At 56.9% G+C, this 23,019-nt stretch overlaps 9 protein-coding genes across 9 annotated transcripts; 3 read left to right on the top strand and 6 right to left on the bottom strand.

Moving 5' to 3' along the window:
* Positions 1-470: 470 nt before the first annotated feature.
* On the top strand, positions 471-1,157 carry CHGG_10690 (uncharacterized protein; the record flags this gene model as incomplete). The annotated part of the gene is made up of 1 exon (XM_001228616.1): positions 471-1,157. One exon carries the CDS (start codon positions 471-473, stop codon positions 1,155-1,157), a length of 687 nt encoding a protein of 228 aa, XP_001228617.1.
* A 464-nt stretch (positions 1,158-1,621) lies between these two features.
* CHGG_10689 (uncharacterized protein) lies at positions 1,622-2,743 on the bottom strand (the record flags this gene model as incomplete). The annotated part of the gene is made up of 2 exons (XM_001228615.1): positions 1,622-2,542; positions 2,600-2,743. The coding sequence occupies 2 exons, from the start codon at positions 2,741-2,743 to the stop codon at positions 1,622-1,624; spliced, it is 1,065 nt and encodes a 354-aa protein (XP_001228616.1).
* Positions 2,744-3,116: 373 nt separating this feature from the next.
* CHGG_10688 (uncharacterized protein) lies at positions 3,117-3,881 on the top strand (the record flags this gene model as incomplete). The annotated part of the gene is made up of 1 exon (XM_001228614.1): positions 3,117-3,881. One exon carries the CDS (start codon positions 3,117-3,119, stop codon positions 3,879-3,881), a length of 765 nt encoding a protein of 254 aa, XP_001228615.1.
* Positions 3,882-4,237: 356 nt separating this feature from the next.
* Positions 4,238-6,790, bottom strand: CHGG_10687 (tryptophan synthase; the record flags this gene model as incomplete). The annotated part of the gene is made up of 4 exons (XM_001228613.1): positions 4,238-5,936; positions 5,997-6,229; positions 6,306-6,464; positions 6,788-6,790. The coding sequence occupies 4 exons, from the start codon at positions 6,788-6,790 to the stop codon at positions 4,238-4,240; spliced, it is 2,094 nt and encodes a 697-aa protein (XP_001228614.1).
* A 945-nt stretch (positions 6,791-7,735) lies between these two features.
* On the bottom strand, positions 7,736-9,904 carry CHGG_10686 (uncharacterized protein; the record flags this gene model as incomplete). The annotated part of the gene is made up of 1 exon (XM_001228612.1): positions 7,736-9,904. One exon carries the CDS (start codon positions 9,902-9,904, stop codon positions 7,736-7,738), a length of 2,169 nt encoding a protein of 722 aa, XP_001228613.1.
* Positions 9,905-12,777: 2,873 nt separating this feature from the next.
* Positions 12,778-14,369, bottom strand: CHGG_10685 (uncharacterized protein; the record flags this gene model as incomplete). Its single annotated transcript, XM_001228611.1, has 4 exons — positions 12,778-13,299; positions 13,425-13,538; positions 13,610-14,199; positions 14,264-14,369. 4 exons carry the CDS (start codon positions 14,367-14,369, stop codon positions 12,778-12,780), a joined length of 1,332 nt encoding a protein of 443 aa, XP_001228612.1.
* Positions 14,370-16,164: 1,795 nt separating this feature from the next.
* Positions 16,165-16,803, bottom strand: CHGG_10684 (uncharacterized protein; the record flags this gene model as incomplete). Its single annotated transcript, XM_001228610.1, has 2 exons — positions 16,165-16,470; positions 16,540-16,803. The coding sequence occupies 2 exons, from the start codon at positions 16,801-16,803 to the stop codon at positions 16,165-16,167; spliced, it is 570 nt and encodes a 189-aa protein (XP_001228611.1).
* Positions 16,804-18,540: 1,737 nt separating this feature from the next.
* Positions 18,541-20,475, top strand: CHGG_10683 (uncharacterized protein; the record flags this gene model as incomplete). Its single annotated transcript, XM_001228609.1, has 4 exons — positions 18,541-19,183; positions 19,238-19,336; positions 19,397-20,286; positions 20,347-20,475. 4 exons carry the CDS (start codon positions 18,541-18,543, stop codon positions 20,473-20,475), a joined length of 1,761 nt encoding a protein of 586 aa, XP_001228610.1.
* Positions 20,476-21,150: 675 nt separating this feature from the next.
* On the bottom strand, positions 21,151-22,629 carry CHGG_10682 (uncharacterized protein; the record flags this gene model as incomplete). Its single annotated transcript, XM_001228608.1, has 3 exons — positions 21,151-21,464; positions 21,522-21,669; positions 21,724-22,629. The coding sequence occupies 3 exons, from the start codon at positions 22,627-22,629 to the stop codon at positions 21,151-21,153; spliced, it is 1,368 nt and encodes a 455-aa protein (XP_001228609.1).
* Positions 22,630-23,019: the final 390 nt, after the last annotated feature.

Genomic DNA, 23,019 nt, shown 5'->3' with positions numbered 1-23,019 from the left:
CCCCTGTTGGATCCCCGCTGCCGCAACCAGCTAACACGTGGTGCTCCGTTTTGCAGGCGTTGGCGCATACCGGGATGACAAGGGGAAGCCCTACGTGCTGCCGTCTGTGCGCCAGGCCGAGCAGAAGGTGATCGAGTCGCGCTTGAACAAAGAGTACGCCGGCATTACGGGCGTGCCCGAATTCACCAAGGCCGCCGCTGTGCTCGCTTACGGCAAGGACAGCTCGGCCCTCGACCGCCTGGCCATCACCCAGTCTATCTCGGGCACCGGTGCTCTGCGCATCGGCGCCGCTTTCATCCAGCGCTTCTTCCCCGGCAACAAGACCATCTACATCCCGACGCCGTCATGGGCCAACCACGCCGCTGTCTTCAAGGACGCGGGGCTGCAGGTGGAGAAGTACGCCTACTACAACAAGGACACCATCGGGCTCGACTTTGGGGGCATGCTCGCCGACATCAACAAGGCCCCCAATGGCAGCGCGTTCTTGTTCCACGCCTGCGCGCACAACCCCACCGGCGTCGACCCCACCCAGGAGCAGTGGACGCAGATCGAGGCGGCCGTCAAGGCCAAGGGCCACTTTGCCTTCTTCGACATGGCCTACCAGGGCTTTGCCAGTGGCGACATCCACAAGGACGCCTTTGCTGTGCGCCACTTCGTCGAGAAAGGGCCACAACATCTGCTTGTCCCAGTCGTTCGCCAAGAACATGGGCCTGTACGGCGAGCGCATCGGCGCCTTCTCCATGGTGTGCGCCGACGCCGAGGAGCGCAAGCGCGTCGACTCGCAGATCAAGATCCTGGTGCGCCCCCTGTACTCGAACCCGCCCATTCACGGCGCCCGCATCGCCGCCGAGATCCTCACCACCCCGGCCCTGTACGACCAGTGGCTCGTCGAGGTCAAGGCCATGGCCGACCGCATCATCACCATGCGCGCCCTGCTCAAGGAGAACCTCGAGCGCCTCGGCTCCAAGCACGACTGGAGCCACATCACCAGCCAGATCGGCATGTTCGCCTACACGGGTCTGACCCCGGAGCAGATGGACGCCCTGGCCAAGGAGCACAGCGTCTACGCCACCCGCGACGGCCGCATCTCGGTCGCCGGCATCACCAGCGACAACGTTGGCCGCCTCGCCGAGGCCATCTTCAAGGTGAAGGGTTAAAGCAGAAAAAGACAGAAAATAAGGGAGGAGTTGGCGTAACGGTCGGGCGGATGGATTGATGGATGGCCAGCTGGCTATCCAACTCACTGACTGACTGGGTTTTCTTGTGTTTGGCTTGATCTCTTCCCTCCTGACTCATGTTGCGTGTACGTGTACGTCTCGTCTCGTCTCATGTCGTTAGACTGTACACCTATTTGGGGACATGGATACACGGTGTAGGCAGAAAAGTCCGTTGGATGCGTCCACGGATGCACAAAACGATAGAGGAAGAATGGAAAGAAAGAATGTGATGTTGCTTTTGGTGGCGGAGTGGTTGTTGTACCATAACACACGACGCGTCAGCTCACTTCGGGGGTCCCTTTGCTCAAGGACCGCTTGCGAACCAGAATGTCCTCTCTCCCGGGTATCACGCCCGGCCCAGCCGTTCCAGGTCACTTCTCACCTCCTCCACCTGTCGGCCCATGTCACGATACACCCGCGCCATTTCCCTCATGACCTTTTCCTTGCCACCACCTCGGGTCCCACCCATGGCCCTTGCCGTGGCCGTCGTCGTCGCGGTCCCATCGCCCTCCTGCCCCTCCCCCCCCCACCTCCACCACCACCACCCCATACGCCTCCAGCTCCCCCCTCAGCGTATGCACCGCCTCGGCCAGCCGGCCCCTGGCGTCGCGCAGGTGGCCGGCGTAGCTCGCCAGCGCGCGCGCCGCCTCGGGCGTGTACGTGTCGCGGCGGGCGGCCCACAGCGCCGTCTCGGCCTCGGCCTCCTGCCGCTGCGCCGTCAGCGCCGCCTCCGTCGCCCGGAACTCGAGCGACCGCGCGATCGGGCCGTGCTTGGCCTCGAGCGCCCGGAGAAGCTGCGTCAGCACGGCGGTTTGCTCCTGCAGCAGGGTGGTTAGTTCTGCGGCGGCGGCCAGGCGCGCGCGCGTGAGCTCGGCTTTGCGCTCCGTGATGCTGCTTGCAAGCGAGGCCGCGTGGGTGGGGAGGGCGGGGATGGAGCGGTGTACGTATGAGGGGTTGGTGGTTGGGTTGGCGGTGCGCGCGAGGTGCACGGCGGAGGTGTGGAGGGTGGTGGAGACGAGGCGGGCGAGCTGTGGTAGGTGGGTTGGGAAATCGGAAAGGGGTGGGTTGGAGAGCAGGAGAGCTGATGACTCGGACGTTAGGTCGGATTGTGCATTGAGCAGGGGCGGTAGGAGGAGAAGGAGATCGAGGAGCGCTGGTGGGAGTTCTGCAGGTGTCGACGTTGTCGTTTGCTGCTGCGGCCGTGGCCGCCTTGTCAACGATGGCGCCGGGGCGTGTGTGACTTGTAGCGACTGCGGACTCGCATTGGTGATAGCATCTGTAAGTAAGTGTTGTTTGGCAACGTGGAGCCGGTATTCGTTCAACTCCTGCCGGCACAGTCAATCCGATGATACCCTCCCCCGGAAATTGTTTGATCAACGCACTTCCGTCACCGCTCTGCGTTCCTTGGTCGCAGGGCCATTTTTCGTTGATGCATCGGGATTGAGGACCGAATTGGTGAGTTTGGAATAAAGAATCGCAAACTCAGGATTATTTTGGAGGACCGTGTTGTCCACTGGAGGAAGCATGATACAAGCCGCTGGATTGTCGGGGGTTGATGGTGGACCATCTTTCTGGTTGCCGCGTCCCTGCCACTGGGCGACAGATGCGCGCCGGGGGTTGCTCCGCGAAAGCATGTGACCACTTCCGAGCCATTCGGCCCAGCGGCCAGCTGACACTGCGCCGTCCCCACCTGGCATCCACCTACTCTGAACCTGTCGAAATTTTGAGTTTCCAACTCGACCTGCCGTCGCTGGAGCTGCTTGCTGGGTCTAGGCTTCGGAATTACTCGACGAGGGGGTCAATTGAGCCTGCTACTCTCTCCCCGCACCCACCACTCACCAATGCGGCCATCATAGCACCGAGTTACCAACATCCACCGAAACCACACGACCCCTCACGATGCCGTCAACACACCCCTCCATCCAGACCTGTCTCCGGGCGGCGTCGAGGCCAGCGACCACCTCCTTCCCCCGCTTCTCGACAAGAACCTTCACAACGACACCCCCGACGCTCTACAAACAACCGCGGGTGCCCGGATCAGACATCCCGATCCCGTCAGTGACGGCGCCGCAGCACCACATCCCGCCGTACCCGTACGGGCCGCGGCAGGTGTACCACCAGTCCAACACGGGCCTGTACGGGTCGGCACGGATCCGGTTTGGCAACAACGTGTCGGAGCGCAACAACATCAAGACGCGGCGCCAGTGGCGGCCCAACGTGCACCACAAGCGGCTGTGGTCGGCGTCGCTGGGCGTCTTTGTGCGCACCCGCGTCACCGCCCGCGTGCTCCGCACCGTCGACAAGGCCGGCGGCCTCGATGAGTACCTGCTCGGCCGCACCCCGCAGCGCGTGCGCGACCTCGGCCCCTGGGGGTGGAAGTTGCGGTGGCGCATCATGCAGACCCCCGCCGTGCGCGCCCGCTTTGCCGCCGAGCGCGAGGCCCTGGGCTTGCCGCCCAAGGAGGACGACGAGCTGATATTGGAGGCCGCGCAAGCGCTGCCGGACGGGACGGCCGCTGGGGAGGCGCTGATGGCGAAGACGGACAAGATGCTCGCGGAGGAGACCGAGTTTGAGCTCTACACGGAAACGGAGGCGGCGGCGGCAGCGGAGACAGCTGAGGAGATGAAGGATGGATTCATGAAGGAAGAGAAGCCAAGGCAGTAGGGAGGAGTCTGGAGACGGGGGAGGCAGGTCTGCTATCGCAGGGGTATTTACAAGGAATTGTACCATATTGTATTCTTGATGTGTAAACCTGCCCCAGCACCATCTGTTGACACCGAACACACAAACCAGTGAGCTGACATGGCGTAAATGCAGTAGTCGAAACGCCGGACGCATGTATCGCATAAACAGCACTTCTATCAGCTAACGGAGATTACACCAGAACTGTTCTCTATTCAGGCCTCTATGAGTCTATGCTACCATTTGGTCAGATCGATTTAGGCTGGCAATCAAATGCATCTAGATCCGCAAGGTCGTCATCGGGCACGGAACTTTCTGCTCCTGCCAACATAAAACCCTTAGAAGCGCAAGTCCCAGCCAATCTTGGGGCCCAGGGTGGGCAACTCGTCGGCAACGCTCTGCACGTCCTTGTCGCCACGACCGCTCAGGCAGATGACAATGTCCTGGTCCTTCCGCATGGTCTTGGCGAGTTCCAGGGCGCCGTAGATACCGTGAGAAGACTCCAGCGCGGGAATGATGCCCTCGAGCTGGCTCATTAGGCGGAAACCGATGAAGGCCTCGGCATCGGTAGCAGCCACGAACTTAGCGCGCTCTGTGTCCTTCCAGTTGGCTAGCTCCGGCCCCACGCCGGGATAGTCCAGACCGGCCGAGATGGAGTGAGTGTCGCTGATTTGGCCGTGCTCGTTCTGCAAGATGTAGGTGCGCACGCCGTGGAGCACGCCCTTGCTGCCGGCGGCGAGGGTTGCGCTGTGGCGGGCCGTGTCAACGCCATCACCGCCGGCCTCGACGCCGAGAAGCTTTACGCTCGGGTCGTTGCTGAACGGATAGAACATACCCACGGCGTTACTACCGCCACCAACACACGCAACCACAGCATCGGGGAGCTTGCCACACTTCTCGAGCATCTGCGCCTTGGTCTCGTTACCAATCACCGACTGGAACGTCCGGACAATGGTGGGGAAAGGATGGGGACCGATGGCAGAGCCAATGATGTAGTGGGTGTCTTCTAGATTGACAACCCAAGCACGCAGGGCTTCGTTGACAGCGTCGCGAAGGGTGCGGCTGCCGGCCTCAACGGCAACGACCTTGGCGCCGAGGAGTTTCATGCGGAAGACATTGAGAGCCTGACGGCGGACGTCCTCAGCGCCCATGTATACAGTGCACTCCATGCCGAACTTGGCACACACGGTAGCTGTGGCGACACCGTGCTGGCCTGCGCCCGTCTCGGCGATGATCTTGGTCTTGCCCAGGCGGCGGGCGAGGAGAAGCTGGCCCAAGGCGTTGTTGATCTTGTGGGATCCGGTATGGTTCAGGTCCTCGCGCTTCAGCCAGATGTTGGCGCCACCCGCATGCTCCGTCAGCCGTTCAGCCTTGTGCAGCTGACCAGGGCGACCCATCCAAGGGTAGTAAGACCGATACTCTTCCCAGAACGCGGGGTCATCCTTGATGTTGTTGAAGCCTTGCTCGAGCTCCGACAGGCAGTCCATGAGCGACTCGGGCACGTACTGCCCACCGAACTCGCCGAACCGCTCAGGGATCTTGCCGTGCATGGCCGCCAGCTGGGCGACGAGATCATCGGTATCTGTAACAACGCCATCGACGTGGGCCTCGGCCTCGGTGCCCCGGGCGGCAGAGACAGCTTCGATAATGCCGACCTCACGGGTAGCCTCGTCTTCGGGGGAGGCGGCGCGACCGCAGAGGTAAGAGCAGAAGTCCTGCACGGACTTGTACTCCTCGCCCTTCGCAGCCTTTTGCAGGGTGGTGACAATCATGCTGCCAACCACCACACCGTCGGCCAGCTGAGCGATGGACACGAAGTGCTCCCGAGTGCTGACACCAAAGCCGACGGCCGCAGGCTTGTCGCCGCTGTACTTTTTGACCCTAGAGAGCAGCTCGGGTAGGTTGGCATTGATAGTGCCGAGCGCACCCGTGACGCCCTGGCGGGAGACGACGTAAATGAATGAGTCGGCCAGCTTGCAGAGGATGCGCATGCGAGCGTCCGAGGTCGCTGGGGCGATGAGAGGCACGTAAGAGAGCCTAAAAACGACAACGGTTAGCGTTTGTTCTTGTACACGTCAAGGGGGGACGGAGACATACCCTCCAAGGGTGCACCACTTGCGGAACGAGATGGCCTCTTCCGGCGGCAGGTCGACGACGATGAAGCCATTAACACCAGCCTCGTTGCAGTCCTTCATAAGGCGCTCCTCGCCGTAGCTCAGCAGCGGGTTATAGTAGCCCATCAAAAGGATGGGCGCACGTACGCCGAGCTTCCGGGCATCACGGACCATCTGCAAGGTCGACTCGATCGTGACTCCATTCTCGAGAGCAATCTAGGGTACGGGGCACCATGGTTAGAATCTCGATGCGATGTTTCTATTGTCGGTGCCAATGTATCGGGAAACTCACGGTGTTGGCGGTCTGAATGGTCGGGCCGTCGGCAATGGGATCGGTAAAGGGCACGCCCAATTCGATAACGTCGGCACCGCCCTTCTCCATGGAGAGAATGACATTAGGGGTAGCCTCGGCCGTGGGATAGCCGGCGGTCACATAGGTAACGAGCGCAGCCTACAACAGCATCCTGGTTAGCAACTCGCTGTTTTTCCTGCCGATGTCGAGCAAAGTTGGGAATCGAGTAACCAAGAGATGGCGGGGCAATTGCTTACCCGGCCCTGTGCCTTGCATTGCTGGAATGTCTGCTTGAGTGCCTCCATGATGGGCAATGGCAGTCAATTGGGATACTGGAGATGGTTGGTCTCGTTGCACAACGAAGGAACACCACGGGAGAAGGGTGCGGGATGTTGGGGACAACTCGAACGAACCCTTTGTCGAGGCACGACGTTTCAAATAGCAAAACGCGGAGAGGCGAAGAGCAGGGTTTGAGTCACTACCATATTTTTGTCTGGCGTTGGACCCCGCATCACCCGCCACCACCCAGGCTCCACAGCACCCGTTGCACCTGCAGGATGACAGGACAGCTTACCTGACGGGGCAACTGTGGTGGACCGAAAGGCGACCCGAAATGTTGAAATTGACCACCGAACACCCCATTCAGCGCCGTAAGACGATTCCCTAAACACCAAGTACTGGCAGGATGATGCTTTTTTCCCGGCTGGGCCTCCCGAATGCATCGCCATTTCATTACATAAGCGGAGTCCAGACACGCAGGATGAGAGGGATGCAAAGCGAGGGGCCTGAAGATCATGGTGATTGGCAAGCCAATTGTCTATCTCCTAGTTATCCATTGGGTTAAAGATGCACCCGTGAATTTGTGCTCCCTGTAATAGAAATACCTAGGCACAAATGGGCTGTTTAGTCTACTACGAAGAACGAAGTACGAAGTACATACGTAGAGACGGGACCTTCTGTAACGGTGCAGGTATTCGTACCTGTTCTTCATTCGTGCATGCAGCTTGTCGTTCGAGATGCGAAGGTGGGATGCAAGGGTTGAGCTCAGGTGGGGGACAAGGGCTGGTAAATACTTATCCGGAGGCCCCTGTCGCAGCGCAGGACGCTCTTCCGGGCCAACTCGCATCACGAAACGGGAAACGCGGCGCGGGATGACAACCAAAATCAGACGTCATTTCGAATTGAACGGGTATCTCTCTCCTCATCTACCGGAAAAACAAAAAGGAACGCGCACTTGTAACGAAGTAATTAATTATCCGCCGTCTTATCCAAGCCCACCCCTCCCAGCCGCAGCTCACCCTGCCTGACAACGCCCAGCGCTAGACTGGCGAGTACTTTCGCGGCGATGGCGGCGGCGGCACCGACAACCCCCATTCATCGTCCGCCCACTGCTGATTCGAATCACGACGGGGGCGCGCTACAGACGACCTCTAATGGTCTGGGCCTTCCACCTCCGGGTAACTGCTTTTCCTGGCGTGCGACGGCCACCGCTCGGGGCCCGGCCGCCCCCTCTTGACGCTGCCCGCGTAAATGACGCCTTTCCGGTCAAAGTCACTGGGGGCGCTGTTGTCGTGGTGGTGATGGTAATGGTGGTTGTCGCTGTTCCCGCTGCTGGCGCTGCTGCTGCCCCGACTGCCGGGCGCCTTGACACCGTACTGCTCGCCCCCCTCGCCCCGTGTCTTCTCCTTTTGCGCCGAAGCCACCAGGGCGCGGACGGCGCCGGAGAGGACGACGATGACGTAGACCAAAAGGAGGGCGGTGGAGATCAGGGCCTCCTGCACGATGCCGTGCTCGAGCTTGGTGATGACCTGGTTGACGGCCGAGGTGATCTCGTCGGTCGTGACGGAGGACGGGGAAGCCAGGAAACTGGTCAGGTCGCTGTCGCCATTAACGCTATTATTGGCACCCTGCGAGAAGACGTCATTGGCAAAGAGCGGGAGCGTGACGTGCGCGTTGTCGTGGACCCAGGTGAGCCCTTCTTGCACCGTCTCGATCTTGCGGGTGATGAGGCAGCCAACAAGGTTGCGCGCCGTGTTGAACAGGATGGTGTCCTTGAAAACGGCCGTGATGGCCTTGTCGATCTCGTCGTCGAAGGTGTTGAGCGTGTCATTGACGGCCGTTGTGGCGTTGCTAACCCAGCCGAACATGTCGTCGTTAATGTCGTCCTGGAGCTTGATGATAACCCCGTTGGCGTCGTCAGCCCAGTTCGTTGACACCTGCTGGAGCGTCCCGACCACATCTCCGGCAAAGTCCCCGACTTGGTTGGCTAGTGCCGGTGCCTCCTTCTGGATAGAGCGCAGGATGATGAACTGGCAGAGGCAGGAAAAGAGGCCAGCGAAGGCAAGCGAGAGGACGAACAAGGCAGGTAGCGACGTTCCATACGCGATCGTCCACCGGACAAGGAGCTGCTTCTTCACACTCTTGAACTTGGCCGACAGCCACAACCCGAACCCGCCCGTCACCGGCCTCGAGGAAAGATAGACGACATCCATCGGGTCGTAGCCGCGCTCGGTGAACTCGCGAGAGCGCTGCTTCTCTCTCCGCCAGCGTTGGATCTCAAGGTACCCCATGCCGACAATCGCCAAAACCGCCAGGATGGGGATTGCGACGCAAAAGGCAATCTTGGCCGTCCGGACAACGTTGAACAGCGTTTCGAAGAAGTCGTTGAGGAAACTGTTGTTCGAGCAAAAGGAGAGCGCTTGTTTCTCAGCCACAGGGAAAACGGAATCGTCAAACTTGTACGAGCCAAAGCTGCTGTTCACCTGCTCTTTGAGAAAGTTGAAAGGGATGGCGATGGCGTTCTTGGTGAAGTTCTCGACCTGGTCGAAGGTCGGGATGGTCTTGTTCAAGGCAACGATATCCCTGACAAGCTCGTTGCTATTGATCTTGATGTTTTCCAGGTCATCCAGGTTCTTGGTGATATCGATCTTAGGGAGGTCGAAGTCTACGCCACCCAAGAAGCTGGATATGGTATCGGGGATCTTGTTGATGGCGTCCTGAACATCGGAGATGGACTCGGTGATCTGACCGGTGATGGTGCCGATGGCGTCGTTCATGACCTTGGTGGCGCCTTCTACGACCTTGACCGACACGTCTAGGCCACCGTGGATAAGGGCGGCAATGAGGCAGGCGTACGTCCCGACGTACATGTTGATGATGAAAAGGATGAGGTTCTCGACGCCCGTCAAAATCATCATCAGCATCTTTACCATGCCCGACACGGTTTTGGTGATGCCGTCCGCGGCCATCGAGTTGACGCCCACCGAGAGATAGTGCGGCATGGACGCCATCGCGCTGCCGATGTCCTCAACCTTGGTGCAGGCCGACAGCGCCTTTGTCTTGGCATCGCCGATGTTGTCGTTGAGGCCGGCTGTCAGGATGAGGACGCGGACGAGGACGAGGATGAGGAGGATGGTCCAGCGGTTGAACCAAAGCTGTGAGAGTCTTGCTCGGAGCCCCAGATAAGGGGTAACGGTTGGCGCGGTGTGAGCGTGTGGCTGGAGCTGTGGTGCGGGTTGGAGGTCGACTGTATGCCAGGTGTTGGCGTTGAGGTTGGAAGGTACCGGGGGCACTGCCCCCGTCTTTTCGTTGTAGAACATGATGCGGCCGGCCGCGGAAAAGGTGAATGGAATGTCTTGGTGTTTTGGTGTCTTGGTGTCGTGATGTCTTGGGGTGTAGGTACCTTGGGTTGGTACCGTGGTGAGAGCGGTGGATTACCGAATTAGGAAGTAGTGTTGGTGTTGATGTAGACCAGCTACGTGATGCTGAAAAAATAGAGGAAAATAGAAACGAAGGAAAACGAATGCTTAACTCAAGCGCAGGAATGACCCATACGCCTATCTATGCATGACTCTAAGTGTGACAATGGAAGAAGATAAAGATGGGAGGGAGGTGAAGTGGCAGAACAACAGCGGAGGCGACGAACAATAGGATGTGCAACAATGGAGTGGGAGCATGGCCCCAATAAAAGGGACAGTGGTCAGGAACAGGCCGCATGACAGCAACTGTAACAATGAGCGGATGTAAAGATAGATCCTTGACAGGCCTTTTCTTTGTTTCCCACGCTCAAAACCAATACGTTGCCATCAAGTCGCCCAGCGAAGCGCTTGCTGTTCAACCCGTCGAAGCGCCGGCTCTCGACAGCCAGTCATTTCTTGGTGCAGGGGTCACGAAGCGGCAAGCCAAACATCTTGGCACCACCGACGGAGGCGACCGCCCGAGCAGTCAAAAAATATAGAAACAGGTAAACGAGATCCGATCTAGAACTTCACATTATGCGTTGGCGTGCCTGACGATATTGGGAGGGGGGGAGGGTTGCCGGTCGAGGCTGAGCGAAGTTACTTGGGAGCTCCTGCCCCACTTCTAAGCACTCCCAAGCATTCCATGTTTGTTAAGGTTCTTGTGTGGGCCGGGATGGTAATTAATGCGGAGCCGAAACGACCACAACGACAGGTCATTCACTCATGGAGCCTCACGGCCTGTCCTCTGGTCATCTGACGCCAAATTCCGCAACGATTGCGAAGACCAAAAGGAGAAGTCTCCCGTAAATATAGACCGAGGTGGGCAAGTAGCCTTGAAATGGGCGGCTCTACGGCTACCTGGGCCTAAGGCAAAAAGAATGACACATGGTTGACCCATGGTCAGTTGAAGTTCTCCCACTGAGGCCGCCGGCCGTTGTTGATAGGTTGGGCTAGGAGTCTTGTGGCTTCGAGTCAACTGTTGACTTGAACCCTCGAAACCAACCAACCAGCCCAGTACAAGCCTAGTCTCCCATCCACACATTCCTCCAAGCTGGCCATGCTGGGTAGGAGTCCAGACCGTTACTAAACTTGGCCTGATGACTGTCGAAAATGCGAAAGACTGCAACTTTCCTGTCCGGCGATAAGTCGGGTGCCTTGCTGTCACCCGCGTCAACATGAGCATAGGCTGACATTGTCCGCGTCTCTGCCTGACGCCAAACCCATGGTTTCCGGAGTTGCAGAGTCCTAAGCTGCAGGAGCTCGAATCAGCTGTTGACGTAACCTACGTCCAATGGTTCCTCAATTCCCCAAGCCAAACTCGTCGAGGCGGTCGTAGATGTTAGGTACTAACCGAGCCAGCATACTCCCGCAGCATAGTGTGTTGTGTTAGAGGCCAAACGACCTATGGGGGCTACAGCAGGGTAATTGTATGTCCCACAGATTGCCCTTGGTAACAACCGCCTCACAGGTGACATTTTGAGATGGGGAGGATATTTTGGGGCCATGCCTAGAATGCTCAGCCTCTAGGATTAGCTCGCTTAGTCGTGCTTAGTAGATCTTGATCACAGGTAGAATATGTTGCGCCCTCAAATCACAAAATGCCAAAGGTGACCGGAATCATCAGAGTCTGCCCGCCATTCTCAATAACACCACTTGTCCCCTCTTAGGCAGGGCTTGTCCCCTCTTAAGCACACCAAACACGCCCCCGCCCACCACATCTGAAGCTCAACCTCATCCTCGCTCCTCAATGGCAAAATGCCGGATTCAATACCGATATGGAGTGGTGCATTCTTCACGATGGCTGGCCTGGCGATAATGAGTCGGCCGGGCCGAAAACGGAGTCCGGTGAAAGCCGTGCCGGTCGGGTCGTGAGTCGGATGGGGCTTATGATGTTGGGAATAGGGGCCTCTTGCTTGCAGGATTTCTGGGTCTTTGTGTGACAATCCAACTACAACCAAGTTACGGGTTGTTCTGTGGAAGACATTGGGGCTACCCAGGGGCCCGGATATCCCAGACTATCAAATAAAAATGTAGTGGGCCATACTACCCACTTGCCTGAGGTGTTTGCTGTAAAGCAGGATTAAGTAGGAAGACAATTGAAACCTTGGTGCGAGTAGTGAGTGGTCCTGCCCCCCCCCCCCTTTCCCAGGTCCCGGTCGTCTCAAATCAGCGCGCATAGCCTGGACCCATGCACGAGCTTAGTTGAAGTCAAGATACTCTTTAATTACTACTTTTTGCTATACAGGTGTTTGAAGACACTTAGGCATGGATTAAATATTTATGCTGAATATTTTGGAAGGATATCACTCAGCTTAACTCCTCGAGCCCGGGGATGCAATCCATTGCAGACCGGGGCCACAGCATGATGGGATCGATAATTATTCCGTAGCCACGGTGATTGCATTGGTAACGATCAAACCGAATTCTTCTTCCGCCGGCTCGGCCTCCATTTCTCCACCGCCGGGGACCGTAGCCAGACTCCTTTTTCGCGCCCAATGTCAGCACAAGCCTCAAAGCCAACGCTGGCGCCCAACCGTAAACTCCATTTCGAGGATCGCCCAGCCTCCAACCCTGAGATTTTCCACGTCGCCATCCTAAAAGTATACAATCCGCTTGATGGTTCCACGCCTGCCCGTGCCGAAAGAAGAAACACAACACACAAGTCTAGAAATGCTGAAAAAGCAATGTAACATACTGTTTCCTGCAGCCAGCCTCAAGCCCGAGCCTGAATGTCAGATACCACCCTCCGGCGCGGGATCCTCGTGTTTCGCTGTGCTACCTTTGCCGCGCCAGGTGCTGACGGCCTTGATGTTGGCGCGATAACTCTGCAGCTCGGTGCCATAAGCGCGCGGCGTCAGCTTCATCAGGGTGTGCAGGGGCACGGGTACCCAGGGGCTGTCTTCCTGCGTTTTCTGCATAAAGTAGGCGTAGATGCAGCGGATAACGGCCTGGTGCGAAATGATGAGTATGTCCTCGCTGCGCTCGAGCTCCATGATGATGGGCTCGAGACGGATGACAACATCGCGGTAGCTCTCGCCGCCGCGGTAGCGGTAGTTGTACTTGTCTTCGTCGCGCGCTTGGAAGTCCTCCGGATACTGATCTGCGATCTCCTGGTACGTCATGCCGTCGCACACCCCGGCGTCAAGTTCGTCGAGCGCCTTCCATTGTAGCTGATTGTAGTGTTTCGGCAGGTGGCGGGCGGTGGCGATGGTCCGTTTCAACGTCGAGGTCCAGACCGTTAATGGCCGGTCACTCTATTTTGTGCTGTTAGCTGCGGTCATGCACGCGGACGGCACATGGCATGCCAAACCACCGAGACCAGGGGGTCGGGGATCCGGCTTGGCGCACCGAGCCAAGACTTTTTGGGATGGGCACTTACACCGACAGACTCGCGGACCAACTCGGGAAGTTTCAAGGCGTACTCTTCGCCGCGGTGCGAGAGCGTTGCGTCACCGCCAATCCGGCCGTCTAGGTTGAACATGGACTCCCCATGCTAGAAAACAAGGTCAGCGAGCGCGGTCTTGGCGGGGGAAGGCCACAAGTGGGTTTCGGAAAGGTGCTTACACGAGAGAGCCAGACAGAACGTGGGCGGATGTGGAGGTTCATGAGGAAGTAGACGACGCGGCTCTGTAGGTAGTCCTGGATGCGGTTGATGAAGACCTTCTTGCCGACGTTCATGATCTTGAGATATGTCAAGTGGTCCTCATCCTTGTCATCGTTGATCGACTTGTACACCTTCTCGTAGTTGCGGATCCGTTCCCGGAAGTCCAGCGCCGCCTTCTCAGGATCCTGGCCGACGTAATCCGGTGAGGTGGCCTTGACATCGCGGATGTTGGCCATAACCAGCTCTTCATCGTCGCACTTGGACTCGACAAATATGACCTCGATACCCTCACTCGAGATCCGTTCGAGGACCCATTTCCGCCTCTCTTTGGTGCTGTTGGTGGCATCTAGGATCGCGACAACCCCTCCACTTTTGAACCACTTGAGCATGTCTGCCACGGCAGCATTGGCGGCTGCGCGGCGCTGGCGTTCGCCCTCGGCATTGTTGGTATCAAAGAAGTCGGCGGACGGATGGGGGGCATTTTCGCGGCGATAGTTGCCGACGTTGAAGGTTGCCGCCGGGACGGACAGCCATTTTAGGTATCGCTGGGCTGGGATAGCAGCGCCGTCAGTGGTCGGGACCAAAAAGGGCGTGTTAACTAACGATAATCTCACCTCTCTGGGCAATGTAGCTTTTGCCTCGGGCTGGAAGCCCGACCATGACGACGCAGATCCGCGTGTCCTCGGGCATAATGCCCAGGCCGTTAATCTTTGGAGCCATCTCTGCTGAGTGATAGCCGTTGTAACAGGGTTCTGGAGGCGGACGAGGATGGAATATATGGTCGAGACATGTAGCAACTTAATTGGGACTGAGGAATGGTAGAGAGTCGGCGTGGCAGGCGTGGAGAGGCCGCAGTGGTTGATCGCGTGAGCGCTTCGTGGGGCGCTGTTTGCGGGTCGAACGCAATAGTGACGATGGTGGGTTGGGAGGGGAGCTCCCCTGGGATGTGACGCCACCTTGGGCTGCTGTCGTGGTCAACGCAGCAAGGTGTAGTCGGGACGATAGACTACGTTGCTGCCGTGGAAAAAAGCTTGGGAAAAAACAGCGGAATGATTTGAGGAATGACGGAGAGCGATACACAAGAAAAGAGAATCCTAGCGAGTTAAGTTGCACGAAGCCCTGGCGAGCTTCATCAAATCGCATCGGGAATCCCAGGGCGGGATCTCGGCGGGCCAGCGGGCGGCACCCTGGTCCCTTGGCATTGAGTTCTGCCTTTTCAGCGCAGCCTGGCTCAAGCCTGGCCAACAGCTTCTCGGTCCCCAGGCCGTTTCCCTCCGAACGTACCCGAAAAGCAGACAAAAGCGGGGCCTTGCAGGCTGGGATTGAGTGCCCGTGATGTGATGGTTTTTCTCTCAAAATATCCTCAGACCGCCATCTCATATCCTCCCCCTTTCGATTTATCCTCAGCCTGGCGCACCTGTTTCGCAGTGTCTCGTCGAAACAAAAGAATATGCCTGGGAGTAGCCACACAGCTTGGAAGTGTCAAGATGATACTCGCTTGGGCCGTGCACTCTGTCGGCTGGAATCGGAAGGAGGTCAAGCTGCTGGCCGTCGGGAACACAATGTTCGGCAGTATCGCTCTCGGCAAGTGCCAAGCTGGCCGTGGGTTCAGGTGACCGGCAGAGTGTGCGCTGCCCCTGGGGAAAGTGCCGGGTCTCACGTAACCCATTGTTTCTTCTCTTTCAACAGTGAGGTGACCGTGACACTTTCGGGAACCCTTCTCTGGCAACCCGATGGGGTCAAATCAATCAACTTATTCCCTATCCTAGAGACTTCGGAAAACGCAATCCTCTTACCTCATCCTGATTGCCGCCGGTTACACATATTTTTGTGGGAGATTTGCTTCTCCGAGATCAGCCAGGAACATAATGACGTGGGATTGTTTCTTGGCCAAGGCGAGAGGAAATGTAAATTGAAGCTTCTCGACTCTTGGCTCATGCTGGGGTCTCCGTGGGCGTGGAGCAACCTCAGCGAGCCTTACTGGTGGGGTTCTCTTGAACGTTGTGGGGGTTCCCGGGGGAACGACTTGGACGCCCCTGGCCATTCGAGGATAAAGAAAAAGAAGGCGGAAAATATGGGGGGGAAATAAGCCAACATTAAAACTTTAGACTCGCTATTTTGGAAGGAACGAGACGATAGTTATTATACCTAGGTATGCAGGTACTTATCACACTGATCGAGCGAGCCTCAGCAAGGACTTGCTTGGGGGTGTTGGACGACGATTGTGGGGCGGGTGCTCTCGGATGCGGATAGCCCCTGATAATGATGGTGATAAAGATTAATATGGCGATATCAGCCTGAAGGTACGCGAAGGTGAGGCTCTTATGATGCAATGTAACAACTACCATCCCGGTTTCTGATTCAACTTCAAAACTATATGCCTGATCATCGCGCGGCCGTTGCGTTCCATGCAATCCAAACACGATCCAAAGAAATCGACACCTTTCAGAGATCAAACAAAGAGCCAGCACGCCTACGAACTCACCCGGCGGGGGACATCCTCGAAAGCATATGCTCAGCACACATCAAACGTTGGCAAGCCCTGTCCCGCGTAGGTGAAGCCGGCGTCCCACTGCGGCGCATCTTCGCCCACAATCGTGCCGGCTTGGCCATTCTCGACGCACAATGCATCGACCGTATCGAGTTGGCCACCAATAAAGGTGGTTGTAGTGCTCAGAGTCTCGCAGAGGGAGCAGAAGAAGGCCTGACACGTCCCAAAGGAGTAGACGAGACACGAGTTGGCCGCAATGATAAATTCGTCGTCAGTCGATAGGATTTGGTTGACAATAACCTTGCAATCAGCAGTGGCGGGGCTCGGTTTCTAGCCAATATTAGCCTGGGCCAGGAACGGATGTCTTATGAAAGACGTGGGAAAGGCAAACGCCCTTACAGGGTTTGTGCACTCGAAAAAATCGCTCGCTTGGGGGACGGCGCGCCGTTGGAGGCCCGGCACCCTCGTGAGCAGGGCTTTGGACCGTTGTTCGGTAGGGGAGCCAATCGAGGTTCTGTACTCCAAAGTTCGCACCTCCACGCTTGCGAACTTCTCGGGCCTTGGAGCCCGGCTGCGCAAACGTGCCGAACGTTCCTTAAAGCCGGAGGACTCAAAGGCCATGGCGGCTCCCAAGAGAGAAGTGAGGGCGAGGACGAACTTCATAGTGAGTTGTTTCGGTTGAAGGGGCTAAGGATGAATCTGAACAGGATGTTGGGCTGACTGTGTGTAGAACCGGGAGGCTTGTGGCCGCTTCTGTTGATCCGTCGAGATTCAGGAGAGGAGGTGGGCGTCCTTTATATGCCTTTCCTTGTCGCTCTCTCCCACACCTTCTTTCTCTGACCTCCATCCAGATGTCCAGTCAGGCCACAGCCATAGATTGCCACGCGCAAGGGCCTTTGGCTCTGCCCCATCCTTTCGCCGGCGGCGGTGACGTCGAGATTGCCGGCTGAGCCAGGCCTTCGGAATTGATCAAGAAATAAATGAAGGTCAGCTTGGACGACCTCGTCCCACGACCCTGGCGTGCAGAGTCATGCTGCCTTGTCATTCCAACCTCACCAATGAACAGCAACTTGTGACGACGGCGATGCTACATGGCTCGGGCTAGGCCGTGTCTGTGCCTCAGAAGGATACCACCAGAATGCAAAGCGAAGGGAACAAGTCATGCCGGGTTGTCCGGTCCAAGACTTGGGGGGGAGGGATAGGATGGGATGCAAACAGGGGTAGTCGGCACATCGAAAGATCCCCTTCGGACACACCACCGCCCCAAGCACAACCTCGTGGTTCGGATACTGTGTGTCAAGGACCTGAGAGAGAGACTCGCCTCACTCACGGACACTATCCGGTGCTCGAGTACCATAAGTTAGCCGTCGTCCAATCATCATATCACCAAACCGAGATACCGATCATGCCTTCAATCACGGGAGCTTGCGAAGGCGATATTTCGACAAGGCACGACAACGCAGTCAAATTGACGGGCGGCTATTTTTAAATCACAGTTAAAATGAACCGGAATCGTCGATGGAAACAATGCAGTGGGCGTGGGTGGTTCCCGGTGCACCACCAGAGGGATCAGCAGTCGGGCATCTGTCCCAGGCCCGGTAAGAAGCGAACGCGGAGCCGAACCCAGCTCTGGGGGTCGAGGCGGATAGCTCATTCGGCAAGAGGGGAGGGCTGATGCGTTGCCTTGATACCACCTTGAGAGAGGGGAACCACCGTGTTGAGCACGAAGGAACTGCCAAAAAGCAACTGGGCTGACCACTTGGCGGAGGCGACGGGGACGGCAGGAAATTGATTTAGAGTCCGGGCCCGGGTTTGAAGGACCCCCGCGAGGCTTCCTCACCACGATGACATGGTGGGCGTGGCACGAACTCTGGGGTTGACGCTTCGACGGTACCGATTCGAGAAGGTAGGAGTTCCCGCGTTTGGCGAAGGGCTTGGGGCACGAGCGGTGCAACCCGCGTGGCTTTCAACGATGTCCAATTAATGAATTCGCTGCAGCTGATGCAACTGTGTCGAGGCGCCCGGGTCAGCGACGTCGGAGTGGCTCGGGGATTTTGGTTTCCGACTGGAGATGCCACTTGGGGGTGAGCAATTGATTGACCCCAGCTTCTGAACCAGGTTGGTGGATGCGCGCCAAGGCAACTCTGACGGCACGGGAGGTTTATGTAATAGTTAGGTAGATTTAACTAACTAACTACCTGTTATTCTCCCAGCACCCCGGAAGCTGGCAAAACATTTGGCCGTCCCTGCCGTCTTCTTCAATTTTGAGGCCCACTTGCCAAGACGGGGGCAAGCCGGCGCGTTCCCCACTATCAGTCGCCCGATAAGCCCAGCGCTGGAAAAAAAATCCGGTGGAAAACACACAGCGCTCCAACCAGACTATCCTACACAAACACCAAGATGGCTTCCGATCTCAGCAAAAAGAGGAAATTCAAGGATAGCAAGGGCTCCAAGCCCGAGCGCGCTCTCGCTTCTTCTTCAAAGGCCAAGAAACTAAAGAGGGCCCCGACCCCGGAAGACAGCGACGCCGAGCGCGACAACAGCAGCGACCCCGAGATCGAGAACCAGGAACCCGAAGTGGAAGTTCCAGGGCCGCCGCAAGACAACTCGGAAGACCAGGAGGCCGAGGAAAATGCGAACGCTTTTGAGAGACAGGATGAGCCAGCGGGATTGGACAGCGCCATCCAGAAAGGCGACGGGTCCTTGCTTGGCCCCTCGGTGTCGACGGACGCCCAGGCGTTCTCTGAACTCAATCTCTCCGACAAGACCATGATGTCAATTAACGAAATGGGATTCACAAAAATGACCGAGATCCAACGGCGAGGCATCCCACCTCTCCTCGCGGGCAAGGATGTGCTGGGGGCGGCCAAGACCGGATCTGGAAAGACGCTTGCGTTCCTCATTCCCGCCATCGAAATGCTCAACTCCCTCCGCTTCAAACCGCGCAATGGCACCGGTGTTATCGTTGTCACTCCCACACGTGAGCTGGCGCTGCAGATCTTCGGCGTTGCGCGCGAGCTGATGAAGAATCACTCTCAGACTTGTGAGTTATGATTTGCGCCCTCTCGACTTGGATTCTCACTGACTTGTTCGTTAGACGGGGTGGTTATCGGAGGTGCCAACATTAGAGCGGAGGAAGATAAATTAGGAAAGGGCGTGAACCTCCTAATTGCCACCCCTGGCAGGCTGCTCGATCGTGAGTCTCGTGGTTGTCCATCCCCTCTACCGACAGGTGCTGACAGTTTCTTCCTGATAGATCTCCGCCGCGGCAGCTTCGTCTTTAAGAATCTGAAGTCCCTGATCATCGACGAGGCCGACCGGATTTTGGAAGTTGGCTTCGAGGACGAAATGCGCCATATCGTCAAAATCCTCCCCAAGGAAAATCGTCAAACCATGCTCTTCTCAGCCACACAAACAACCAAGGTTGAAGACCTTGCAAGAATCTCACTCCGTCCCGGGCCGCTATACATCAATGTCGACGAGGAGAAGCAGTTCAGCACAGTTGAAGGGCTCGACCAGGGATACGTCATTGTCGATGCAGACAAGCGCTTCCTTTTGCTCTTCTCGTTTCTCAAGAAGATGGCGAAGAAGAAGATCATCGTCTTCCTTTCGTCCTGCAACTCTGTCAAATACTACAGCGAACTCCTCCAGTACATTGATCTGCAGGTCCTCGACTTACACGGAAAGCAGAAGCAGCAAAAACGGACCAACACCTTCTTTGAGTTCTGCAACGCCAAGCAGGGTACTCTAATCTGCACCGACGTTGCCGCCCGCGGCCTCGATATTCCCCAGGTTGACTGGATCGTTCAATTCGATCCCCCGGATGACCCCCGTGATTACATCCACCGGGTAGGTCGGACCGCTCGGGGCAACAACACCAAAGGGCGGTCGCTGTTGTTCCTGCAGCCGTGTGAACTTGGCTTCTTGGCCCACCTCAAGGCCGCCAAGGTCCCCGTCGTCGAGTACGATTTTCCCAAGAACAAGATCCTCAACGTGCAGTCCCAGCTGGAGAAGCTCATTGGGAGCAACTACTATCTCAACCAGAGTGCCAAGGACGGCTACCGGTCTTACCTCCACGCATATGCCTCCCACAGCCTCCGCAGCGTTTTTGATGTCCAGAAGCTCGACATGGTAAAGGTGGCCAAGGTAAGGCGCTCCCTCGCTCCTCAGTGCTGGCAAGGAACTCAGGGCTAACTTTGTTTACAGGGCTTCGGTTTCTCCACGCCGCCCAGAGTTGACATCACCCTGGGAGCGGGTATGAGCCGGGACAAGAAGCCCCAGGCCAGGAGGGCATATGGTAGTCAGCCAAGGCAAAGCGGCCACCAGCGGAGGTAGGCTCGTCATGGATGGATAAAAGGATGATGGACAGCAGGTTTCGGTTTCACACGGGTCTTGTTATCACGGAGTTGTGGCGTCGAAAGAAAGAAGTTTGCATACCCTAGGAGCGGCGGTGCTGGCTGGGTGGATAATTTTGTCTGCTCGTCATTCACCTCGCCCCTTAATTCTGAGATCCAAATCTTTCAAGCTTTGTCCCACATAATGCTGTGCGCAGTACCCGAACAAGCATTGGTCGATACTGAGCTCGAAACCTCGGCCAACCTCTCTACGATCACATGTTCCAGAGGGTTTCCGGGGTTAGCTTTATCGTGATGAGCCATCGCTCGCGAAGGAGACAGCTATCAAAATAACAGTCCTGCGTTGGGTTTTTTCAGCACGCCAAAGGCGTGTTTCAAAACACTGCCAGTCTTTTAGCAAGCCACCGAAGTCAAATTTAGCAATGGACAACAGCGACCACGGCCACCAAGAGAAGCCCCCCAGCGCCCCAGGGCGATTCCATCGTATTGTACTCTAAATGTTGAGCTAGTACGTCCTCTTATCCCCTAGAGCTACCGAACACACGTCCACATTGACAAATGATCACCGAACCGCAACCTCTTAATGGTAAATGGTGGCTATAACGAACATGGACTTAGCAAGATTGAAGCGAGCTTTCCTCCAAGCGCCACACGGTTAGTAGTGTTGGCGAGGAATGAAGCGCATCTTAGCCTGGCCAACGTCAAAGACGACCAGAGCGTTCTGCATGAACGCATCGCCAAGGATGTATGGGCCTGAGCCTCCATCCGCAATGGCAGTCATGCACAGTCCGGTCAAAGGATCCACCAAGGTGCGGTAAAGAAGATCCACGGGACTGATGTTGAACTTGGTGCCATCGAGCAGCACAGCGACCTGAGGTATGCTAGCATCACACGAAGTGAAGTAAGCACCGTACATCCACAGGTAAACGGCAGGTGGGTCAAAAGATGCGTTGATGGCATCCGCAAGACCTAAGTTGGACAGTTAGCTCCATTCACCGACAAGCAAAGAGCCGGCAAAGCACATACCCGACGGGAGATAGTTGAGCGTTGTGCCGCTGTCAACGATGTATGGGATCTTCTTGGTGTTGGTGGTCTGGTCGTAATACCAACCATCCGGGATGATGGTGTAGAAGGAGTATTGGTAGGCGGTCTGAGGGATGGCGATCACGCTCGTCTATTACCATGCCAGCGTCAGTTTAGTCCACGCACGGTTGAGGAAAGCACTCACGATGATCATGTCCAGAACGGCGGTCCGGGTCGTGTCCAAACCACTGGCCGGGGCAACTCCGCCGAAGGCGAGCATGCCGCTGGATGCATTGCGGTCAATGGCGATGCTGAAAACAGGATCGACGAGTCCTTGGTTCACCATGCTGGTAAAGAGAGGCGAATACTGCACCTGGCTCCCGAGGTCGTGGCCCTGACCAATGCCGAGGTAAGCATTGGTGAGGGATGGGAATGCAAGACCCATCAAGCCGCTTGTTTGGTTGTTACCGTACCAATACGTGGTATTGGCCAGGCACACTTGTTGCTGCTTGACCGTGATGCCGCCGACCGTGACGTCGGAGAATCCCATGGGGCCAGTGACAATCTCGCCGTCGCCGTACTGAATGTACATGTGCGACTCCGGGTTGGTCAAGCCGTACTGAAAAGTCTCGGGGTACGTCTCACCAAAGCCGCAAATCTCCTGGGGCAGAAACTCGCCCGAGTAGTCAATACAATGGAAGTTCTTCTGGACGGCCCATGTGTCGGAACTTCCAGTGTCGATAATAAGCGACATGCGATGTCCGTTGAACAGGGAATCGACGGCGTACTGCGTGCCGTACGCAGAGGTAGTGGTGATGTTCTCGTACCCGACCCCTCCAACGAGGCGCTGATGGGCACCGAGGATCGCAGCAGCTGACCTAGGGTTGATCTTGGTGTTGCGGCCCGCGTGAACCGAACGCAGCTGCTGGACGTGCCGGCTTGCCTTGGTGATCTTGGTGGAGGACGACCATGGATGGATGCCCTTGGCAACCCTATAGCTAATGCCGGGCGGAGCATCTTTGAAGGCTTCGGCATAACGCTGGGTGGCCATACCGGCCACCGCAGACGCCACGGCAAGGGCGCCGCATAGAACCCTCACAGCCGTGACCATTTTTGAGTCAATGAGCGGAGGAATCGAGCTCGGAATATATTGGATGAGGGTGGTTGAAGTTGGGATTGTAGACCTTGTCCGGATTGTGGCCGTTGAACAAAGATAACGAGAGGGAACGGTCGGAGAATTGAAGAAGAGTGACGAAGCTCAGAATTGTGGGAGGATGGAATTGGCCCTTAATCAACAGGGAGAAAAGCGGGAAATTTTAACAAATGGTGCGAGGGGAGGGGAAGGTGCCTGCCCAGTTCAACGTCACAGTGGTAGCCATTCACAAACCGGAGGGAAGGAGCCCTTCTTAAAACCTTGCCTTAGGCGGCGACGAAAGGTACCTGGTTTCTTTTGCCGGGCCCTCTTAAGTTCTCACCGGAAACCAGCAGGAACTTGTCAACT

The sequence above is a fragment of the Chaetomium globosum genome, genomic scaffold (genome assembly GCF_000143365.1).
Source record: "Chaetomium globosum CBS 148.51 scaffold_7 genomic scaffold, whole genome shotgun sequence".
Taxonomy (NCBI): domain Eukaryota; kingdom Fungi; phylum Ascomycota; class Sordariomycetes; order Sordariales; family Chaetomiaceae; genus Chaetomium; species Chaetomium globosum.
The sequence above is the reverse complement of the archived record's forward strand: the minus strand, read 5'-3'. Positions and strand labels throughout refer to the sequence as shown.